This window comes from Plecotus auritus (genome assembly GCF_963455305.1).
Source record: "Plecotus auritus genome assembly, chromosome: 1".
In the NCBI taxonomy this organism is placed as follows: domain Eukaryota; kingdom Metazoa; phylum Chordata; class Mammalia; order Chiroptera; family Vespertilionidae; genus Plecotus; species Plecotus auritus.
Genome location: NC_137770.1, coordinates 39355864 through 39372409, shown reverse-complemented (window position 1 = coordinate 39372409; position 16546 = coordinate 39355864). Strand labels below are relative to the sequence as shown.

The 16546-nt window shown below is 36.8% G+C and overlaps 1 protein-coding gene across 11 annotated transcripts in view; it reads left to right on the top strand.

The window, feature by feature from the left end:
* Positions 1-16546, top strand: part of KIAA0586 — a 113926-nt gene that overhangs the window by 10089 nt on the left and 87291 nt on the right. For 5 of the 11 annotated variants that reach the window (XR_013960685.1, XR_013960686.1, XM_080670051.1 and 2 more), the window contains exons 6-15: positions 853-1027; positions 1790-2011; positions 4497-4647; positions 6686-6853; positions 8476-8599; positions 10176-10308; positions 11155-11372; positions 11795-11867; positions 14461-14685; positions 15576-15750. Coding sequence is in view for 9 of the 11 variants with exons in the window: in XM_080670051.1 (XP_080526177.1) it covers positions 853-1027; positions 1790-2011; positions 4497-4647; positions 6686-6853; positions 8476-8599; positions 10176-10308; positions 11155-11372; positions 11795-11867; positions 14461-14685; positions 15576-15750 (1664 nt within the window). In the remaining 2 variants the exon portion in view is untranslated. The remainder of the gene's footprint in view (positions 1-852; positions 1028-1789; positions 2012-4496; positions 4648-6685; positions 6854-8475; positions 8600-10175; positions 10309-11154; positions 11373-11794; positions 11868-14460; positions 14686-15575; positions 15751-16546) is intronic. The other 6 variants (XM_080670052.1, XM_080670053.1, XM_080670047.1 and 3 more) reach the window with 4 other exon arrangements.

Here is a 16546-nt window from a genome sequence, read left to right as displayed (position 1 = left end):
GCCCGCAACCCAGGCATATGCCCTTGGCCAGAATTGAACCTGGGACCCTTCAGCCCGCAGGCTGATGCTCTATCCACTGAGCCAAGCTGGCTAGGGCATGTGTGGGAAGTTTTTAAGCAAGTCAAAACTGGAAGAATGAAAATAGTTGGCAAGAGGTGATGAAATGTTTTACTGGAGAGGGAGAAGTAATAAGGGAGAAGTGTTGTTCTGAGAGAGAAGGCTAGGTGTCCTGGGAAGATCTCTAGGAATCAGATCCTAACAGCTGCTTACTAGTTATGTGACTTTGATAAACTAAGTCCCTCTGTGGAAGTCAGTGGACCTCAGTTTCTTCATCTGTAACATTAGGAAATTAGGGTAGATGGCCTATTGGGTTCTCCCAGCTTTTGTGATTCTATGACACTATTCCTGCAATTGTGATGAAATAATTGACACAATTTGATGACTCATGTGGGTATGAGAAGGTTAAGCGGAGGATGGAGAAGTCAAGATAACCTCAGAATTTTGAGACAGAGAAAAAGGATTCTCTTAGTAGAAATGAGGAAATATCAAAGAAGAGTAAGTTGGAGAGCTGCCCTATGCCTTCTTTAAAAATCAAGGGGGGAAATCCAGCAGCTGGGGATGGAGCTCATTCCTGCCGATTTACTTGTTTGTTGTTTGTTTTTTTACTAGGGAGTCTTTAGTTTTGTCAGTGGTTTATGTCATTGTCATCTTTAGGCCAACTATAGAGCGAAAAAGTTTTATTTTTTTTTAAAAAACCAAGAAAAACCACTTTCAGCAGATTACCACTTAGGTATTTCTTGAAATGGTTCAAGGTAGCTTACTGAGTATATTTATTCCTTTTTTTATTTACAGAGCTCAGAGCATGCCTGTTTTTAAGGAAGTAAAGGTACAGCTTTTAGAGGATACAGGTACAGAAAAGGACACTGTTGCTCAGGAGCCTAGAACTTCACCCCGTGACATTGACTCAGCTACAACTGTGGCTGCAGCAACTGCCGCCGCCATTGCAACAGCAGCTCCACTGATAAAAGTATATTTTTCTCCCCAGATATTCATTCATTCGTAACTGCTTTGTAAAATGGGAAAGTATTTATTAGAAACTGATTCTATAAATGGTTGTGTTCAACTATAGGTTAGGGACATTCTAGTTGCTCTCAATTTGAAAGAATTTTCTTGTTTGTGGTGATGTATTACCTCCCAGGAGTTGTGAGACCCCTTCATTACTGTGAAAATGCTAGATAACCCGGGACTTTCCCAGTTTTAGCACCAAAGATATCTCATCTTGGGAAGCCCTCAGTCCTGGGCAACCTGGGGCACTCGGCCATCCTTATTTTAGAGCTGGAAGGGACTTTAGAAATCATCCCTGCCACAGCTCGTAAATGGGAAAACTGAGAAACAGGTCAGAGTAGCACAAAGTCCCAGAGCTAATAGGTGGCAGAGCCGAGACTAGAACTCCAGGCTGCTGACCTCACTCAGCCTGAGGTGAATGAAGTATCAATAGCTACTTTGTTTTGGTATTTCCTTCCTTTTAATTCCCAATTAAGTATTTTATTTCTGGCATTATAAAAATTGTGTGGCAGATTTGGTATTTTTTTATGAAGAGAAAAGGTCTACTTAAAGATAATATGTTGTGCCTTTTATTTCTTTGATTATAAAAATAAAGGCATCAAATCATCAGAGATTTCAAGGATAAAAATCTGGTTTGATTATTTCTCAATACCAGTTGCTTTAAATAACATTTTCAGTAATGGGGCATATTTTTTAAATATCTTTTGATATTTTTTTGCCATAGGTACAGAGTGATTTGGAAGCAAAGGTCAATTCTGTTGCAGAATTACTCAATAAGTTACAGGAGACTGATAAACAATTACAACGTGTTACAGAGCAGCAAGCAAGCATTCAGAATAAACATGAGAAGCTACACTGTCATGATCATGAAAAGCAAATGAATGTGTTTATGGAGCAGCACATTAGGCATCTTGAGAAACTACAACAACAACAAATAGATATTCAGGTATCTATAACAAAGCCAGCACACCTCCCATGGTCCTTTATCCCTTGGATTTCTAAGCTAATGTTCATTGGTTATTGCAATAGCTCATTAGATTGTAAGAGTTTTAGTTCTTAAATAATGATTGCTTGTTTATCATTCTTCCCTTCTATGTGGAGAACTCTGCACATTCTAGTTTAAATTTCACTAGTTCTGTAAGACCTTTTTTTTTTTTAAATATATTTTATTGATTTTTTACAGAGAGGAAGGGAGAGAAGGATAGAAAGTTAGAAACATCGATGAGAGAGAAACATCGATCAGCTGCCTCCTGCACACCCCCTACTGGGGATGTGCCCGCAACCAAGGTACATGCTCTTGACCGGAATCGAACCTGGGACCCTTCAGTCCACAGGCTGACGCTCTATCCACTGAGCCAAACCGGTTTCGGCTCTGTAAGACCTTCTTATAGTTGGCTTCTCCTTTTGTGGTATTTCTGTTCATACCATTTTTAAAATGCTCATATCCCATTGCAATTATTTCTTACATCAGTGTTTGTTAGTCTGGGAATGTGTATCAGAATCACTTGGAGAGCTTTATAAAAATAAACATGCTCTACCGCTCAAGATTCTGGGACAGCAGGTATGAGAAATCAAAAGCTCTCTAATCTGATGCACACACTTGGATGAGAACCATCCAGAATACATATTGCTTCTGCAATTAATTACAGGGTTGAACATTGTTCAGTGTCTTGATTCAAAAGACACTAAATGATTCTCTCTCTGAAATCAATAAAATATTTTTTAAAAGGTAAAATAAAAATAAAAAGTTATCCTCACAAGAAGCTGATAGTATAGTTTCTTATTTATTACGGAATTTCCAGGTCTTGGGATAATATCCAGCATTCAGGTACAAAACATGCTTTTTTTTTTTTTAATGAGTAAGTGACCAGCATTATAAATGCATTGATTTTATTTTACTTTTTCTCTAATTAAAGTGCAGCTTTAAAACTTAAAAAATTAAATTAAAATACAACATTTAGAAGAATATATAAAAATAAGTTTATTATGGCTTGATATGCTATCACAAAGTGTGAACACTAATATACTGTAATTCTTAAGACTTCTTTTTTATATATAAAGTATAGTTATCTTTTAAAAAAATATTTTTATTGATTTCAGAGAGGGAGAGAGAGATAGAAACATCAATGATGAGAGAGAACCATTGATGGCTGACTTCTGCACGCACCCCACTGGGGATTGAGCCCGCAACCCGGGCATTTGCCCTTGACTGGAATTGAACCCAGGACCCTTCAGTCTGCAGGCCGATGCTCTACCCACTGAACCAAACCAGCTAGAGTTTAAGGCTTCGTAATAGAATTTGTCTTGAGCTCTCATGTGGTTGACGATAGTATTTTTATTGGAATGATTATGGGCATACAAGGTAAAGTTTTAGTAAGTACTCCATGTATAACTAAAACTGAGTATGCCACATGTTGTCTAGTGAGAGGTTGGAAGTGGGTCTATGAGAGTTCTCTTCTTAGTTTACAAGTAACTGTACTGTGAGCCTTGATTTCTTTACCTAGAAAATGAATTTTTTTTGGTTCAGGAAAAAATGAGATGACACAATTGAAAAGCATATTGATTTCTTAAAGACAGGGTCCTACTTGTCCTATATGTCTGCCATTCATACATTCTTTCATTAATAAACATGTAATTTATTGATTTTCTGGTTTTGGAAGATTGGAATTTTTGCTCATTCAGTTTTATTTATAAAGCTTATAATTACAGAGAAGGTTGAGGTTTCAGTGACATACTAGGTATATTAGTAGTTCCGTAAATGCTTAATGAAGTGAAATTTATTGAGTCCCATCTGTTTCATGTAGAGATTCTACACATTGATAAGAATTCTGTAAACCTATGAATGATTTTAGGTTTTTCTTTACTTGGCATAAAACCTCTTTTGAAATCAGTTTTATTAGGTAAGATATTTATACATTTTAGATATTTTAATAAATAATGCTGAAAACAGTTACCACTATACTTTCCACTTATATGTAAGTACATATATTTTTGCTGCTACTAAATATGGCTACCATTAAAATGCTTACTAGCAATCGTCTTAATCTTTTACTTCAAACAAAATCATCCGGAATACAAAAGATGAGATGTTTTGTTATCTGTTTGAAGTAGAGGTCCCCTTTCTTCTGGTCGTCTCCTAGCCTATTTCAGTGTCCTCTGAGCCATCTCTAAATTAAAAGGAAGAAACTGAGGTTTAACGTGGTTAAATACAAATTTCAAGGTCACACCGCAGAGCCAGGCTGAATCCAGGCCTTTGTGATACTAGATTCTTCCAGTGGTAGCGCGCTGCAGTGGATCCTTTATGTAATGTATTTATTTTCATTGTTATTAAGTCTAATGAATGGTTTTAAGTCCTCTAATGAATTTCAATGCATTTTGTCACCTAATTCTTTCAAATGATATTTAAAATCAATAACCTAATTTTCTTCTAGACTCATTTCATTAGCGCTGCACTCAAGACTAGCAGTTTTCAGCCTATTACTGTGCCTCCTAGAGCAGTGGAACACTGTTCTGTAAAACTAGACCATTCTAATCCTGGTAGCAGTGACCTAGCTTCACATAACACGTTTGGTTGCAAACAAGGTAAAACAAATGTAATTCTCTATGAATTAAAAATGTCAGCTCTAAATTTTCTTTGTGGTATATTATTGGGTTGTAGAAGATTAAGCCTTTGTTTTATAAAATTACTAGTAGTTCTTTTTGTAGGTCGTGTAATTTTTAGGTCATTTGGAAACTTGGTCATGTCCTACTTTTTTGTTTTAATTAATAACCTTCATAAATTGTCAGAAGCACTTATAAATGTAGAAAAATTTTACTTATCTAGTATCAAACATGCTTATAATCAATTCTCTAGGTCTCTGACATACTGAGCATTTACTATTTTTTTTTATTCTGTCAGGAGAGAAACCACCTGAGTATAATTATAAACTATTTCTAAGTATTTTCAAAGAGTTAGTAATGCAAGTCTGTCTATCTTAATAGGACTTTAAAAATCTCTGTTTATAATAATAGAGGAATGCATTGCTTATTTGTATTAAATCTTTGGAATTTAAAATAAATGAATAAATGTGTTCCAAATTATTGATATTTGAATAATGAATTAATGAAAATCAAGGGCTATTCCTTTAATGATATACAGACACTTTTAGTACAATATCCCCAATATTTGATTTGTTAGAACATTGTTGTATTACATACATATTAACCAGTTAACTGCTACGATATTTTGAATTTAACTGAAAAAGGTCCGCCGCTTGTGTCTATAGACGCTATGGCGTACAAATGGTTAAAGATTCCTTTTAGTTGTTAGTACTTTACGTTTTACAACAAATGAGTGGTCCTTAAAAAACTATTGTGAAGTGAGATGAGTCCATTTTTAAGTTGTGAAGGGAGGAAGAGGAAGCACAGAAAGGTTATGACTTGCTTGGTCAAGGTCATCTGGCTTGAGAGTAAGAGTGTCAGAGCTACTGCCAGAACTCAGGTTTCAGTATGATCCACCCATGTGCTTTCTTTTTCTTTTTTAAAAAAATATTTTTATAGATTTCAGAGAGGAAGGGAGAGGGAGAGAGAGATAGAAGCATCAATGATGAGAGAGAATCATTGATGGGCTGCCTTCTGCACACCCCACACTGGGGATTGAGCCCGCAACCCAGGCATATAGCCTGACCGGGAATGGAACCATGACTTCCTGGTTCATAGGTCAATGTTCAATCACTGAGCCATGCTGTCTGGGCCCATGTGTTTTTCTATAGAACTAGACACTTGTTTCACCCTCAATTCTGGAAAATTAGTTGCTCATAATTTTGTTTTTTTCAGACTTGAGTTTTAAAGGAAGATGATGTTTGTTTTATTGATTGTGTACCGAATTGGGTTTTTTGTGTATTTTAGTGACAGTAAAAAAATTTTTAAAAAAAGAGTAAATTAAAAATTCAAATTAAACTACATTTTTCTGTTTTTTCTTGGGCATATATCATTTTTATGTCCTTGTAGTTGTAGCAAAAAATAATTTTATACTACTACTTTACTAGCATAAAAGTATTTCCCATGTTTACATAATTACTAGAGGCCCGATGCATGAAATTCGTGCGAGAGTAGGCCTTCCTTCCCCCGGCTGCCGACACCGGCTTCCCTCTGGCACCTGGGACCCGGGCTTTCCTCCGGCCGCTGGCAGGCACCCAGGACCTGGGCTTCCCAGCCCCGGAAGGTCGTTGGAAAGGACATCCGGTCTAATTAGCATATTATGCTTTTATTATTATAGATTTTCATAATATTAATTTTTAATGATTGAAGGATAGTCTATTGAGTGTTTAGTACTTCCTATACTTAATACTAGATGGTCTTATCAGTTTTTATTGCCATGAGCAGTGTCTGGCTATGCCATTTTCACCACAGCACTGAATATTATCATATTGATATTTTTCTTATTTATTAGGTGTATGTATAAAATATTTATAGTCTGTTGATTTCTTTTGATTTCTAGTGAGGATGAAGTTATTTCTATATAGTTGTTAATAATTAGTATATCCTTTATAATTTTGGTATAATTTTTAAAATATGGGGAAGAGTAACACTCTATAATGTCAAGTTTTTGAAAAATAAGTTAAATTTATTTTCTTTTAAGCACCTTCAAGAGAGGTTGAAGATATGGGTTTTGATAAACAGAAATCTCCTTTGGAGACACCAGCACCTCGAAAGTTTGCTCCTATACCTGTTTCAAAAGATGATAAAATACCAAAGAGGGAAAATCCTGCGGAAGAAAAAGAAAATATGGAGATATCAGGTCATGCAGGTAATAAAGCAATTATTATTAACACTCACTCCTTCTGTTAACACTGATGTCATATTAGGAACAGATTTCCACGCAATATTTTTAGTTTTTTAATGAGCTAAAGTAACAAAAGTGAGCTGTCTGTTTTTAATATTTTTCTTTAAATGATAAAGGGCAAGTCAAGCTAGTTTAGATTCTTTGTAGGAGTTGGAGATATACACATAGGATTATATTTTGATTGTCTTCTATAGGTTATTTAACCTTTCATGAACAAATTTTGCTTTTAATGAATAAAATATAATGCTCTGCTGATCATTTTAGAGCATGTTTTCTTATGTTATTTTTAAGTGTGAGTTTCAAAAATAAAACTCAGAGAAATTTAACATTTGATACTGTGTTCAGTTGGAAAAAGTGTTCATATATTAACTTTTATAAATGACCTGAATAATAAATTTTATAATTTAGACCTTTAAATATACTAGTATTCCTTTAGGAAAAGTAAATGAACATGTTAAGTATAAACTTATATTCCTGTCTTGAACACATTTAAGGAGTTTTAAGGAATTTAAAAAAATAATAAAATCTTTAAAAAATCAACTTCACCAAGATAAGGTTGTTATGTAGTCTCATTAAAGATGAAGCTAAAGAGAAGATTCAAGTAATAGTTGCTATGAAGAAAAACTTCTCTTTCAAATTCCTTTTTTCTGTAATGGAAGTAAAGTTGGGCCTGAACTTCCACCTGTATTGTTTTAAAATTTAGTTTTATTTGATGAGTGTATTTATAGCCTACAGTGTAGAGTGAATTGAGTTGATCATCATAAGAAGCTAATTTAGTATAAATATATGTGAAATCATACATAATAAAGAGCTAATATACAAATGGTCATCACGCCCTCATGCCATCACGCTGTCATACTGTCACTGTCACGCTGTAATGGCTCAGACACTCAACACTGGGGAGAGAGGAATGGGGCCAGCCAGGCACAAATGAGCTTGCGAGAGAGGAATGGAGACCAGCCAGGCACAAATGAGCTCGGGAGAGAGGAATGGGGACCAGCCAGTCTGTGGCCCGGGAGAGGGACAAGCCGCCCGCCCCGCGGTCCCGGGGTCTTAGACGCCAGCGGCTGGGGCTGTGGCCAGGGAGAGGGACAAGCCGCCCACCCCATGGTCCCCTGCAGCTGCGGCTGGCCTGGGCAAAGCTGGCCCAGGTACTGGGTGCCTGTGGCCGGCCAGAGGGAGGGAAGCCCAGGTCCCAGGTGTCTGTGACTGGCCAGAGGAGGGAATCCTGGGTCCTGGATGCGGGGCGAGGCAGAGGTGGATAGGGGCGATCAGGCCAGCAGGGGAGCAGTTAGGGGCGATCAGGAAGGCAGGCAGAGGTGATTAGGGGTGATCAGGCAGGCAGGCAGAGGGGTTACGGGCGATCAGGCAGGCAGGCAGGCAGGCAGGCGAGCAATTAGGAGCCAGCAGTCCCGGATTGCGAGAGGCAGTTGGACATCCCCCGAGGGGTCCCGATTGGAGAGGGTGCAGGCCGGGCTGAGGGACACCCCCCCCCATGCACAAATTTTGTGCACTGGGCCTCTAGTATTATATAAAAGAGGAATGAAGTAGTAATTGAAAATGATACTATATTTCTCTTATTGTAGGAACTGTAAGACTATTAGAACAAATTTTGAATAATCAAGATTCTTTGACAAGAATAAGTGAATCTTCAGACAAAACCTCACTAACTGGGACAAAAATAGGATGGAATCCTGAAAGGAAAGACAGGTAAAAACAAGGGATTAGAATAAAAGCTAGATTGAAAAGAGTGTTCACATTTCTAAAGTTTCTTTACTAATTTTAATAAATATTTTACATTGCTTTCAAAAATTATCTTAGACTTACTTGCTATTTTCTGCTCCTAATGTATATCCCCCTTTTCTGTAATATAGTTATGAAATGAGTATATTTAATTTTCTAAAAATGCAGGTTATTAATTTCTAATGAATGCATATTATTCAATTGTGATGAAATGCTATCTGAGAATAGCCTAAAAAATAATCCAATGCAGGGTAGAGGAAGCTCGGTTGTTCTTGATGCTCTTTCCTAGACTGTAAAGTCTCTATTCTTTGTCATATGCAGCAAATCTCTATTTTGTTAGCTAAAGTCTACTAATGATTGCAAGGAGATTTCCTTAACTACTATGAATAAGTCTCCCTCTCTTTGCCAAGTGGTGTGTGTGTGTGTGTGTGTGTGATGGGGCACACCTTCAGTGCTCTGGCAGTTTGTAAGTCTCGGTTAGCCTTAACTTCCTGCTTGCACAGAGCCTCAATTCAGCCAGATGTGAGAGATTAGTCCCGGCTCAGGTCTTTCTTAGGCATGTGCACATAGCCCTGTATATGCAAATTACCTTCTAGATCCCCAGTAATGTGTTGGAACTTTTCAAAACTACATAATGGACATCTCATTCCTCAGATTTTTAGTTTGTTGGTAACCCTCTTGTTCACCTCAACTGATAGAGAATTGCCACTATTTTTGAAAAATGACCTGGGGGAAGGGTTTCTCACTGAGCTGGCTCTGAGGCAAATCAAAGAGAAACCCTGTGAATGGGACTTTCTCAGGAGCTCTAAACCTGTTTCTTCCTCTTTAGTGGTTGTGATGCTATTGGTTTTCAGGGCTACCACAGAGTTGTGGAAAGGCTTTGGGGGATTGGGGCATGTTAAAAATGCCACAAAAATGCCTTAGCAGGCTTGGTTCAGTGGATAGAGTGTTGGCCTGTGGACTGAAGGGTTCCGGGCTCGATTCCAGTCAAGGGCGCATACCTTGGTTGTAGGCTCCTCCCCAGCACAGGCCCTGGTTGGGGCTTGTGCAGGAGGCAACCAGTCGATGTGTTTCTCTCACATCATTGTTTCTCTCTGTCTTTCCCTCTCTCTTCTACTCTCCCCAAAAATCAATGGAAAAGTCTCCTCGGGTGAGGATTAACAACAACAAAAAGCCACAAATCTTCCTGTTCTTACTTAGAATTATCCATTTTCTTGATTAATGTTTCTCAGGTTTTGCAAGCCTTGGTTTAATTTCCAGAGTTCTGAAAAAGCTGTTTTTGACCATTTTTGCAACTGTTCTCTTTGCTCTTATGTAGAAGAGGATTTTTAGAGGCTCTTACTCAACCATTCTAAGAGTGTTTCTATTATGCCTAAACCAGTCTGGTCTGAGTAATTTTATCTCTTGTGATATTTTGTATGTTTAACTTCATTGTCCAGTTTTAATAGAACACCATTTAGAATTCGTATAACTAAGAATGTATGTTATCAGATATTTTCTGAATTTGATAATTTAGGAAACTTTATTTTTAAATCTTTTACAGCATTGCTACTCTGTTCTCTCAAAGATTTCCTTCCTGTGAAGAACTAGGAGCAGCTAAGGTGACTGTGCAGAAGTCTGATAATGTTCTTCATGATCTTGGCCAAAAAAGGAAAGAAACAAATGGCTTATTCCAGGTAAAGTGGCAACAAGATACTAAAATTGATAATTAGAAAAGATAAAAATTATGAAGAAATAGAAAAGTTATCAAGGCAGAAAGCAAGAGTAAATATGAAGACAAAGCACTGAAAAAAGACATGTTTTCCCAGTCTGTTCTCTGTGCAATTTTTTTTCAGAAGCCCTCACTGATTTCTGCTTCCTGCTCTGTGGCTGGGATGGAGCCACATGGCCCTCTCTAGCTTTATAGCTTCTATTGGAGAGGAAGGAAGGGGAAGGGAAAACTATGGGTGGGCCCTCGTTTATCCAGTTCACAAAGTCTGCCATGCCTACCTAGAGCCAACCCTTTTCTCATTTTGATTTAGCTTACTTCACCAGATACAGTTTTTATTGGCCACTGTATTGCCTACCACTACTGTGGACATCTCAGCTCTATTTCACTTAACATATACATTAGTACCTCTAAATGGAAAGAAACCTTAATTGCCAAGTATTCTTTTAAAACTCTGAAATTTGACAAATTGAGCCCTAGGGGTCCTCAAACTTTTTAAACTGGGGGCCAGTTCACTGCCCCTCAGACAGTTGGAGGACCGGACTATAGTTTAAAAAAAAACTATGAACAAATTTCTATGCGCACTGCGGGCCCGGGACGAGTCAGCTGCTTAGCAGGACAGGCAGCGGCACCTGGCGGGCCGGATAAATGTCCTCGGCGGGCCGCATGTAGCCCACGGGCCGTAGTTTGAGGACCCCTGCCTTAGAATATATTGGCATAGTATATGGCCCCAACTATAATAAGAGCTTTTGTTTGGAATAAATAATTAATATGAGTTTTACATGGTGACATTTTTGCCCTTTTTTCTTTAAAGCCAAAAGAATCTCTGCTTACGTCGAGGCTTGCTGATTTTCCACAGAATTCCATTAAGCTTCAAACGACCAGTACGAGGTCCATATTGAAAGAAGCTGAGAAGATTTTGAGAGGAGTACAGAACAATAAAAAAGTACTTGAAGAAAACCTGGAAGCTATTATTCGTGCAAAGGATGGAACTGCCATGTATTCGTTTATCAGTGCTCTATCTAGCAACAGGTAAGACAGGATGTTGTTATCCTAAGGTTATTTATGAAACCACAGTTTACAGCCTTAATTTTTTTTTCTAAGCACTTTATTTTGTGTAATGTGTTTTAATCGTTAGAAAAGGTTCTTTATTTCCTTTGATGATATGGGCTTATGATGGAGTTGAATTTGGATCTATAAATGTTACTATTACTTTTACAAATGTGACTGTTTCCTTTACTTTTGTTTCTCTTAGGTACATATCTTCTGAGATTTACATATACTTTACAAATACACTTCTGTTTGATGAAAACTAATAACATTGTTTTTTTCTTTTCGGATGAAGGATATTGGGCTACACAGTGGATTCAAAACTATGTAAGCGATCTGATCCAGGTTCTGTTCTCAGGACATTAAATACTAATAAAGAGAAAATTCTTTATTCTCTTTTGTAGAGAGATGTCAGAGAAGATTCGGATCAAAAAGACAGTGGATGAGTGGATTAAAACTATTTCTGCAGAAATTCAGGTAGATTTTGGGAAAAAAAAATAGAATTAATTCCCAGGAGATAACATTGTTTCCAATTTATAAATATACTAGCGGTCTGGTGCACGAAATTCGTGTACTCGGAGGTGGGGGTCACTTAGCCCAACTGCACCCTCTTGCAGTCCGGGAGCCCTCAGGGGATGTCCGACTGATGGGGAGCGGGCCTAAGCCATCAGTCAGACATCCTTAGCGCTGCCGTGGAGGCAGGAGAAACTCCTACCACCGCTACTGCGCTAGCCAGCCATGAGCCCGGCTTCTGGCTGAGCGGCGCTCCCCCTGTGGGAGCACACTGACCATCAGGGGACAGCTCCTGCATTGAGCATCTGCCCCCTGGTGGTCAGTGCGTGTCATAGCGACCAGTCATTCTGCTGTTTGGTCAATTTGCATATTAGCCTTTTATTATATAGGATAATGTCTTATTATGCACAAGGCCTCTAGTTCAATTTTTTTTTAGGTAGTTAAAGGGAGGGGCAGAATTTTCATTTGAGCCTGAAGCTAAAATTGCTCTTAGCTCAGAAATCTTCATATCACTGAGACACATCTTGGTGAGGCTCATTCTGAACCCCCACTGTTCTATTATGTGTATAAGTATTGGGGACCATCTTATCTCTTTAGTGAAAGGAACCTTTTATTATATTACAATGACTAACTTTATCCCATGAGTTGTGTTTTGGCTTCAAGCCTGTATCCAGTATTCATGAAGCAACTTCAGCTTTTCTGTTCAATATTTACCTGGCATATCTTTTATTTTATTTTCTCTAAATCTTTCTAGATTTTTCTGTATTAGATAGGAATAGCCCATGGACACAGACAATAGTCTGGCGAAGGACTGGAAGGGGCGGGTGCAGGGTGGAGGAGATCAATGAGAAGAAAAAAAAAACTAAAACAAAGGGACATCTGTAATACTTTCAACAATAAAGATATATTTTAAATAAAGGAAAATATCTTAGTTGAAAAGAGTTTTATGTGAAATAATATAAGTAATTGTTCTACACTGTACTTTATATTCTCAACTCCTCTCAAAGAGATATTAATTGACCCTATGTTCACTGACTGCAGGACTGACTTCTGCCACGCCGACCCAGCACTGACTGCCATGGGGGCTGCAATCAGACCTGCTTTTCTCTCTGGGCCTGATTGCAGCCCCCTCGGCAGTCAGTGCTGGGTCGCCTTAGCGACCCAGCACTGACTGCAGGACTGACTTCTGGTGTTCGGTCGAGGCTTCGGTTGTTTTGGACATTACGGACCCTCGCTCTTTATATATATAGATACTTTTTCTCAAAATATCCCTTACATATAACTCCACTTATAATTCTTAATTTCACTCTATCACTATGTTTATTTAATAGTAAGTTTCATTTTACTTAAGTGCTTTATCTCATAAATTATGGCTCTTTTCTGGAAAATTGTTGGATAATAACTAGACTGAGTATTTGAAAGAAAATCTAGCAGAAGCATTTAGAAAAGAAAGAAGTATACTTAAAAAAATGTTTCAAGACAGCAGCTTTAGAAGCATTGGGCTACCAAAGTAAAAATACCAGTTATTTAAAGGGAAAATACTCCACAGGATTTCTCAGGTTACTGAATTTACAGAAGTCAGTTCCAGATGGAAAAATTTCCCCTTTCTCACATCTGCAGGGTGTCTTCAGACATTAGCATTGCAAAAATTTAAGAGTTTTTTTTTTTTGGTATTTTTTATTTTTTAAATTTATTGGGCTGACATTGGTTAATAAAATTATATAGGTTTCAAATGTACAATTCTATAATATATCATTTGTATATTGCATTGTGTGTTCACTACCTGAACTCAAGTCTAAAGAGTTACTTTTATTAGGGGGTCAGTAATTTAAAGAAAAGTCTTAAAATTTTATATATTCGAGGAAGTAGAACTAGACAGAGTAGCCCTGTTATTTTATCTTGGGGTGCAAAGTGTTTTATTCCTAACTGTAAGGTGTGTGTATATGTTTATTCACAGTGGCAGCAAGATGAAGTTTCCACAGCAATAAATACTGAAATATATTTTTGCACTTTGTTGTTTATGATTATATATTTCTAATGTGGTTGTGAAGAATTTATACTAGCTATTATCTGATGTACCAGAAAAAAGCTGAACTAAGAGTGTGCAGCAATTATCAATATATGTCACTATTACTGTGGATTTCATATAAAATGTTAGTTGAAACCTTCAAGCAACTTTAACTTATAAATATTTATTTCAGAGTTTTATTACAAAGTTGTTTCCTTTTGAAGCTTACTTTGTAATTTAATTTTTGAAGAATTTCTTCAGTCATATAGTTCAAACATCAAAGAGCTCTATAATGAAAAGTTATCCTCCTACCTCTGTATCTCATCTGATATTTTTCATTCGCCCTGCTCCATAAGACACCAATCTTCTTAGTGTTTTGTTCATTCTTCCCGAGAATTTTTATTCATATGTAAGCCAATATTATTTGTCTATAAATCATTAAAAACTGCTAAACTATATTTTTATAGCAGAAAAATACAAACTTTAATGCTTTTGAAAGCATTAGTGCTTGGATAGATTTTATGTAATTTTAATTTTGATTACGTTAAGGATGAACTGGCAAAAAAGGATGAACAAAAGAGATTTGATCAGAAGAATCAACGGACCAAGAAAGCTCAGAATATGAATAAAGATACTAAATCCAATAAGCAAGACAAAACAGAAAATAATTCTGTAATTCCAAGAAAACATGGTCAAAACCAAAAAGAGGAGCATTTTAAAAATCCACCTGTGAGGAGCATGCCTACTTCAAGCTTACAGAAAGAGAGAAAAGAAGTAAGATCCTACTCTGGTTATGTGGCATAAATGTTGCATAACAACTAATTATTTCCTTTAAGATAATTATGAAAATGTTTTAAAAATATGAAGGACTATACAAGTGTAAACTAATTTTAAACTATTGATATTTAGGGTTTTGAATATCCATAATGTGGAAATCACTGCATAAAATACATAATTTCTTCCGGAGATATCACACTTAGAATCACAGTTTTTTAGATCATCTAGTCCAAAAATTAGGAATTTATGGTACTAAAAATGTATTTCATCGTTGTGTGTGCACATGTATAGTGTTTGTTTTTTTCAGTTTAACAAATGTATGTTTAGTGCCTAGTGGTTGGTGAGGCATAGTACTGGGTGTTGTGGACGGAATGTTTTGGCTGCTCTACCGAGGCTCTAACTTCCTTAATGCCAAACACGGATTTGGGGGCACATTAATAAAGCATCTAACTCAATGGTTAACGCTTAGTAGATGCTCAATAAATGCTGCCTTTCTGTGTACTATTTAGGTTATGATTAAAGGTAGGATCAGAAATGTAGAAAATCATTTAAAGACTTAAGTTATATTATTGTACTTGAGTGGAATATATAAAATGTGTTTAAACCTTACTTTTTGGTGCTGAAAGTATTCCTAGTAGTGTAAGAACCTTCATGTTTCTTGGGTGAATGATTTATATATTTAATTTTCCTGCTTTTAAAAACTATAAAATTTTAAAACTGTAGCTTGAAAACTATATCCAGAATTTAAGAACCATTTAAAATAAAGGACTTTTCTGACCTGATTATTGTTATTATAGTACTTAAGCTTGCAAAAAGAGGCTTTAGGAAAGTGAGATAAGTGTTTAATGACTATTTTGTTGGTGAGATCAATAAATTTGTGTACTTAGGGTTTTTTGAAAGCAACCACAGCGATACAAGATGAAGATTATATGTTACAAATTTATGGAAAACCAATTTATCAGTGCCATCGCAGCACTCTTAAAAAAGGGCCATATCTCAGATTTAATTCTCCATCTGCTAAGTCCAAACCACAGAGACCAAAAGTAATAGAACGGGTTAAAGGTAAGAAACCTCATTTTTCGTGGTAAACCTCCTTTTTTATGGTATCAGTTTTATGTAAAGTTTAATTTATTTTATTTTATTTTATTTTAATAAATCTTTATTCAGATTATTACAATTGTTTCTCCTTTTTCCCCCCATAGCTCCCCTCCACCCGGTTCCCACCCCACCTTCTGTCCTTACCTCCCCACCACTGTCCTCATCCATAGGTGTATGATTTTTGTCCAGTCTCTTCCTGAACCCCCCCATACCCCTTTCCCCCTGAGAATTATCATTCCACTCCCTTTCTATGCCCCTGATTCTATTATATTCACCAGATTATTCTGTTCCTCAGGTTTTTAATTCACTTGATTTTTAGGTTCACTTGTTGATAGATATGTATTTGTTGTTCATAATTTTTCTCTTTACTTTTTTCTTCTTCCTCTTCTTTAAGAATACCTTTCAGCATTTCATATAATACTGGTTTGGTGGTGATGAACTCCTTTAGCTTTTTCTTATCTGTGAAGCTCTTTATCTGCCCTTCAATTCTGAATGATAGCTTTGCTGGGTAGAGTAATCTTGGTTGTAGGTTCTTGCTATTCATCACATTGAAAATTTCTTGCCACTCCCATCTGGCCTGCATAGTTTCTGTTGAGAAATCAGCTGACAGTCGTATGGGTACTAACTGTTTTTCTCTTGCTGCTTTTAATATTCTCTCTTTGTCTTTTGCTCTTGGCATTTTAATTATGATGTGTCTTGGTGTGGTTCTCTTTGGGTTCTTTTTGTTTGGGGTTCTTTGCGCTTCCTGGACTTGTAAGTT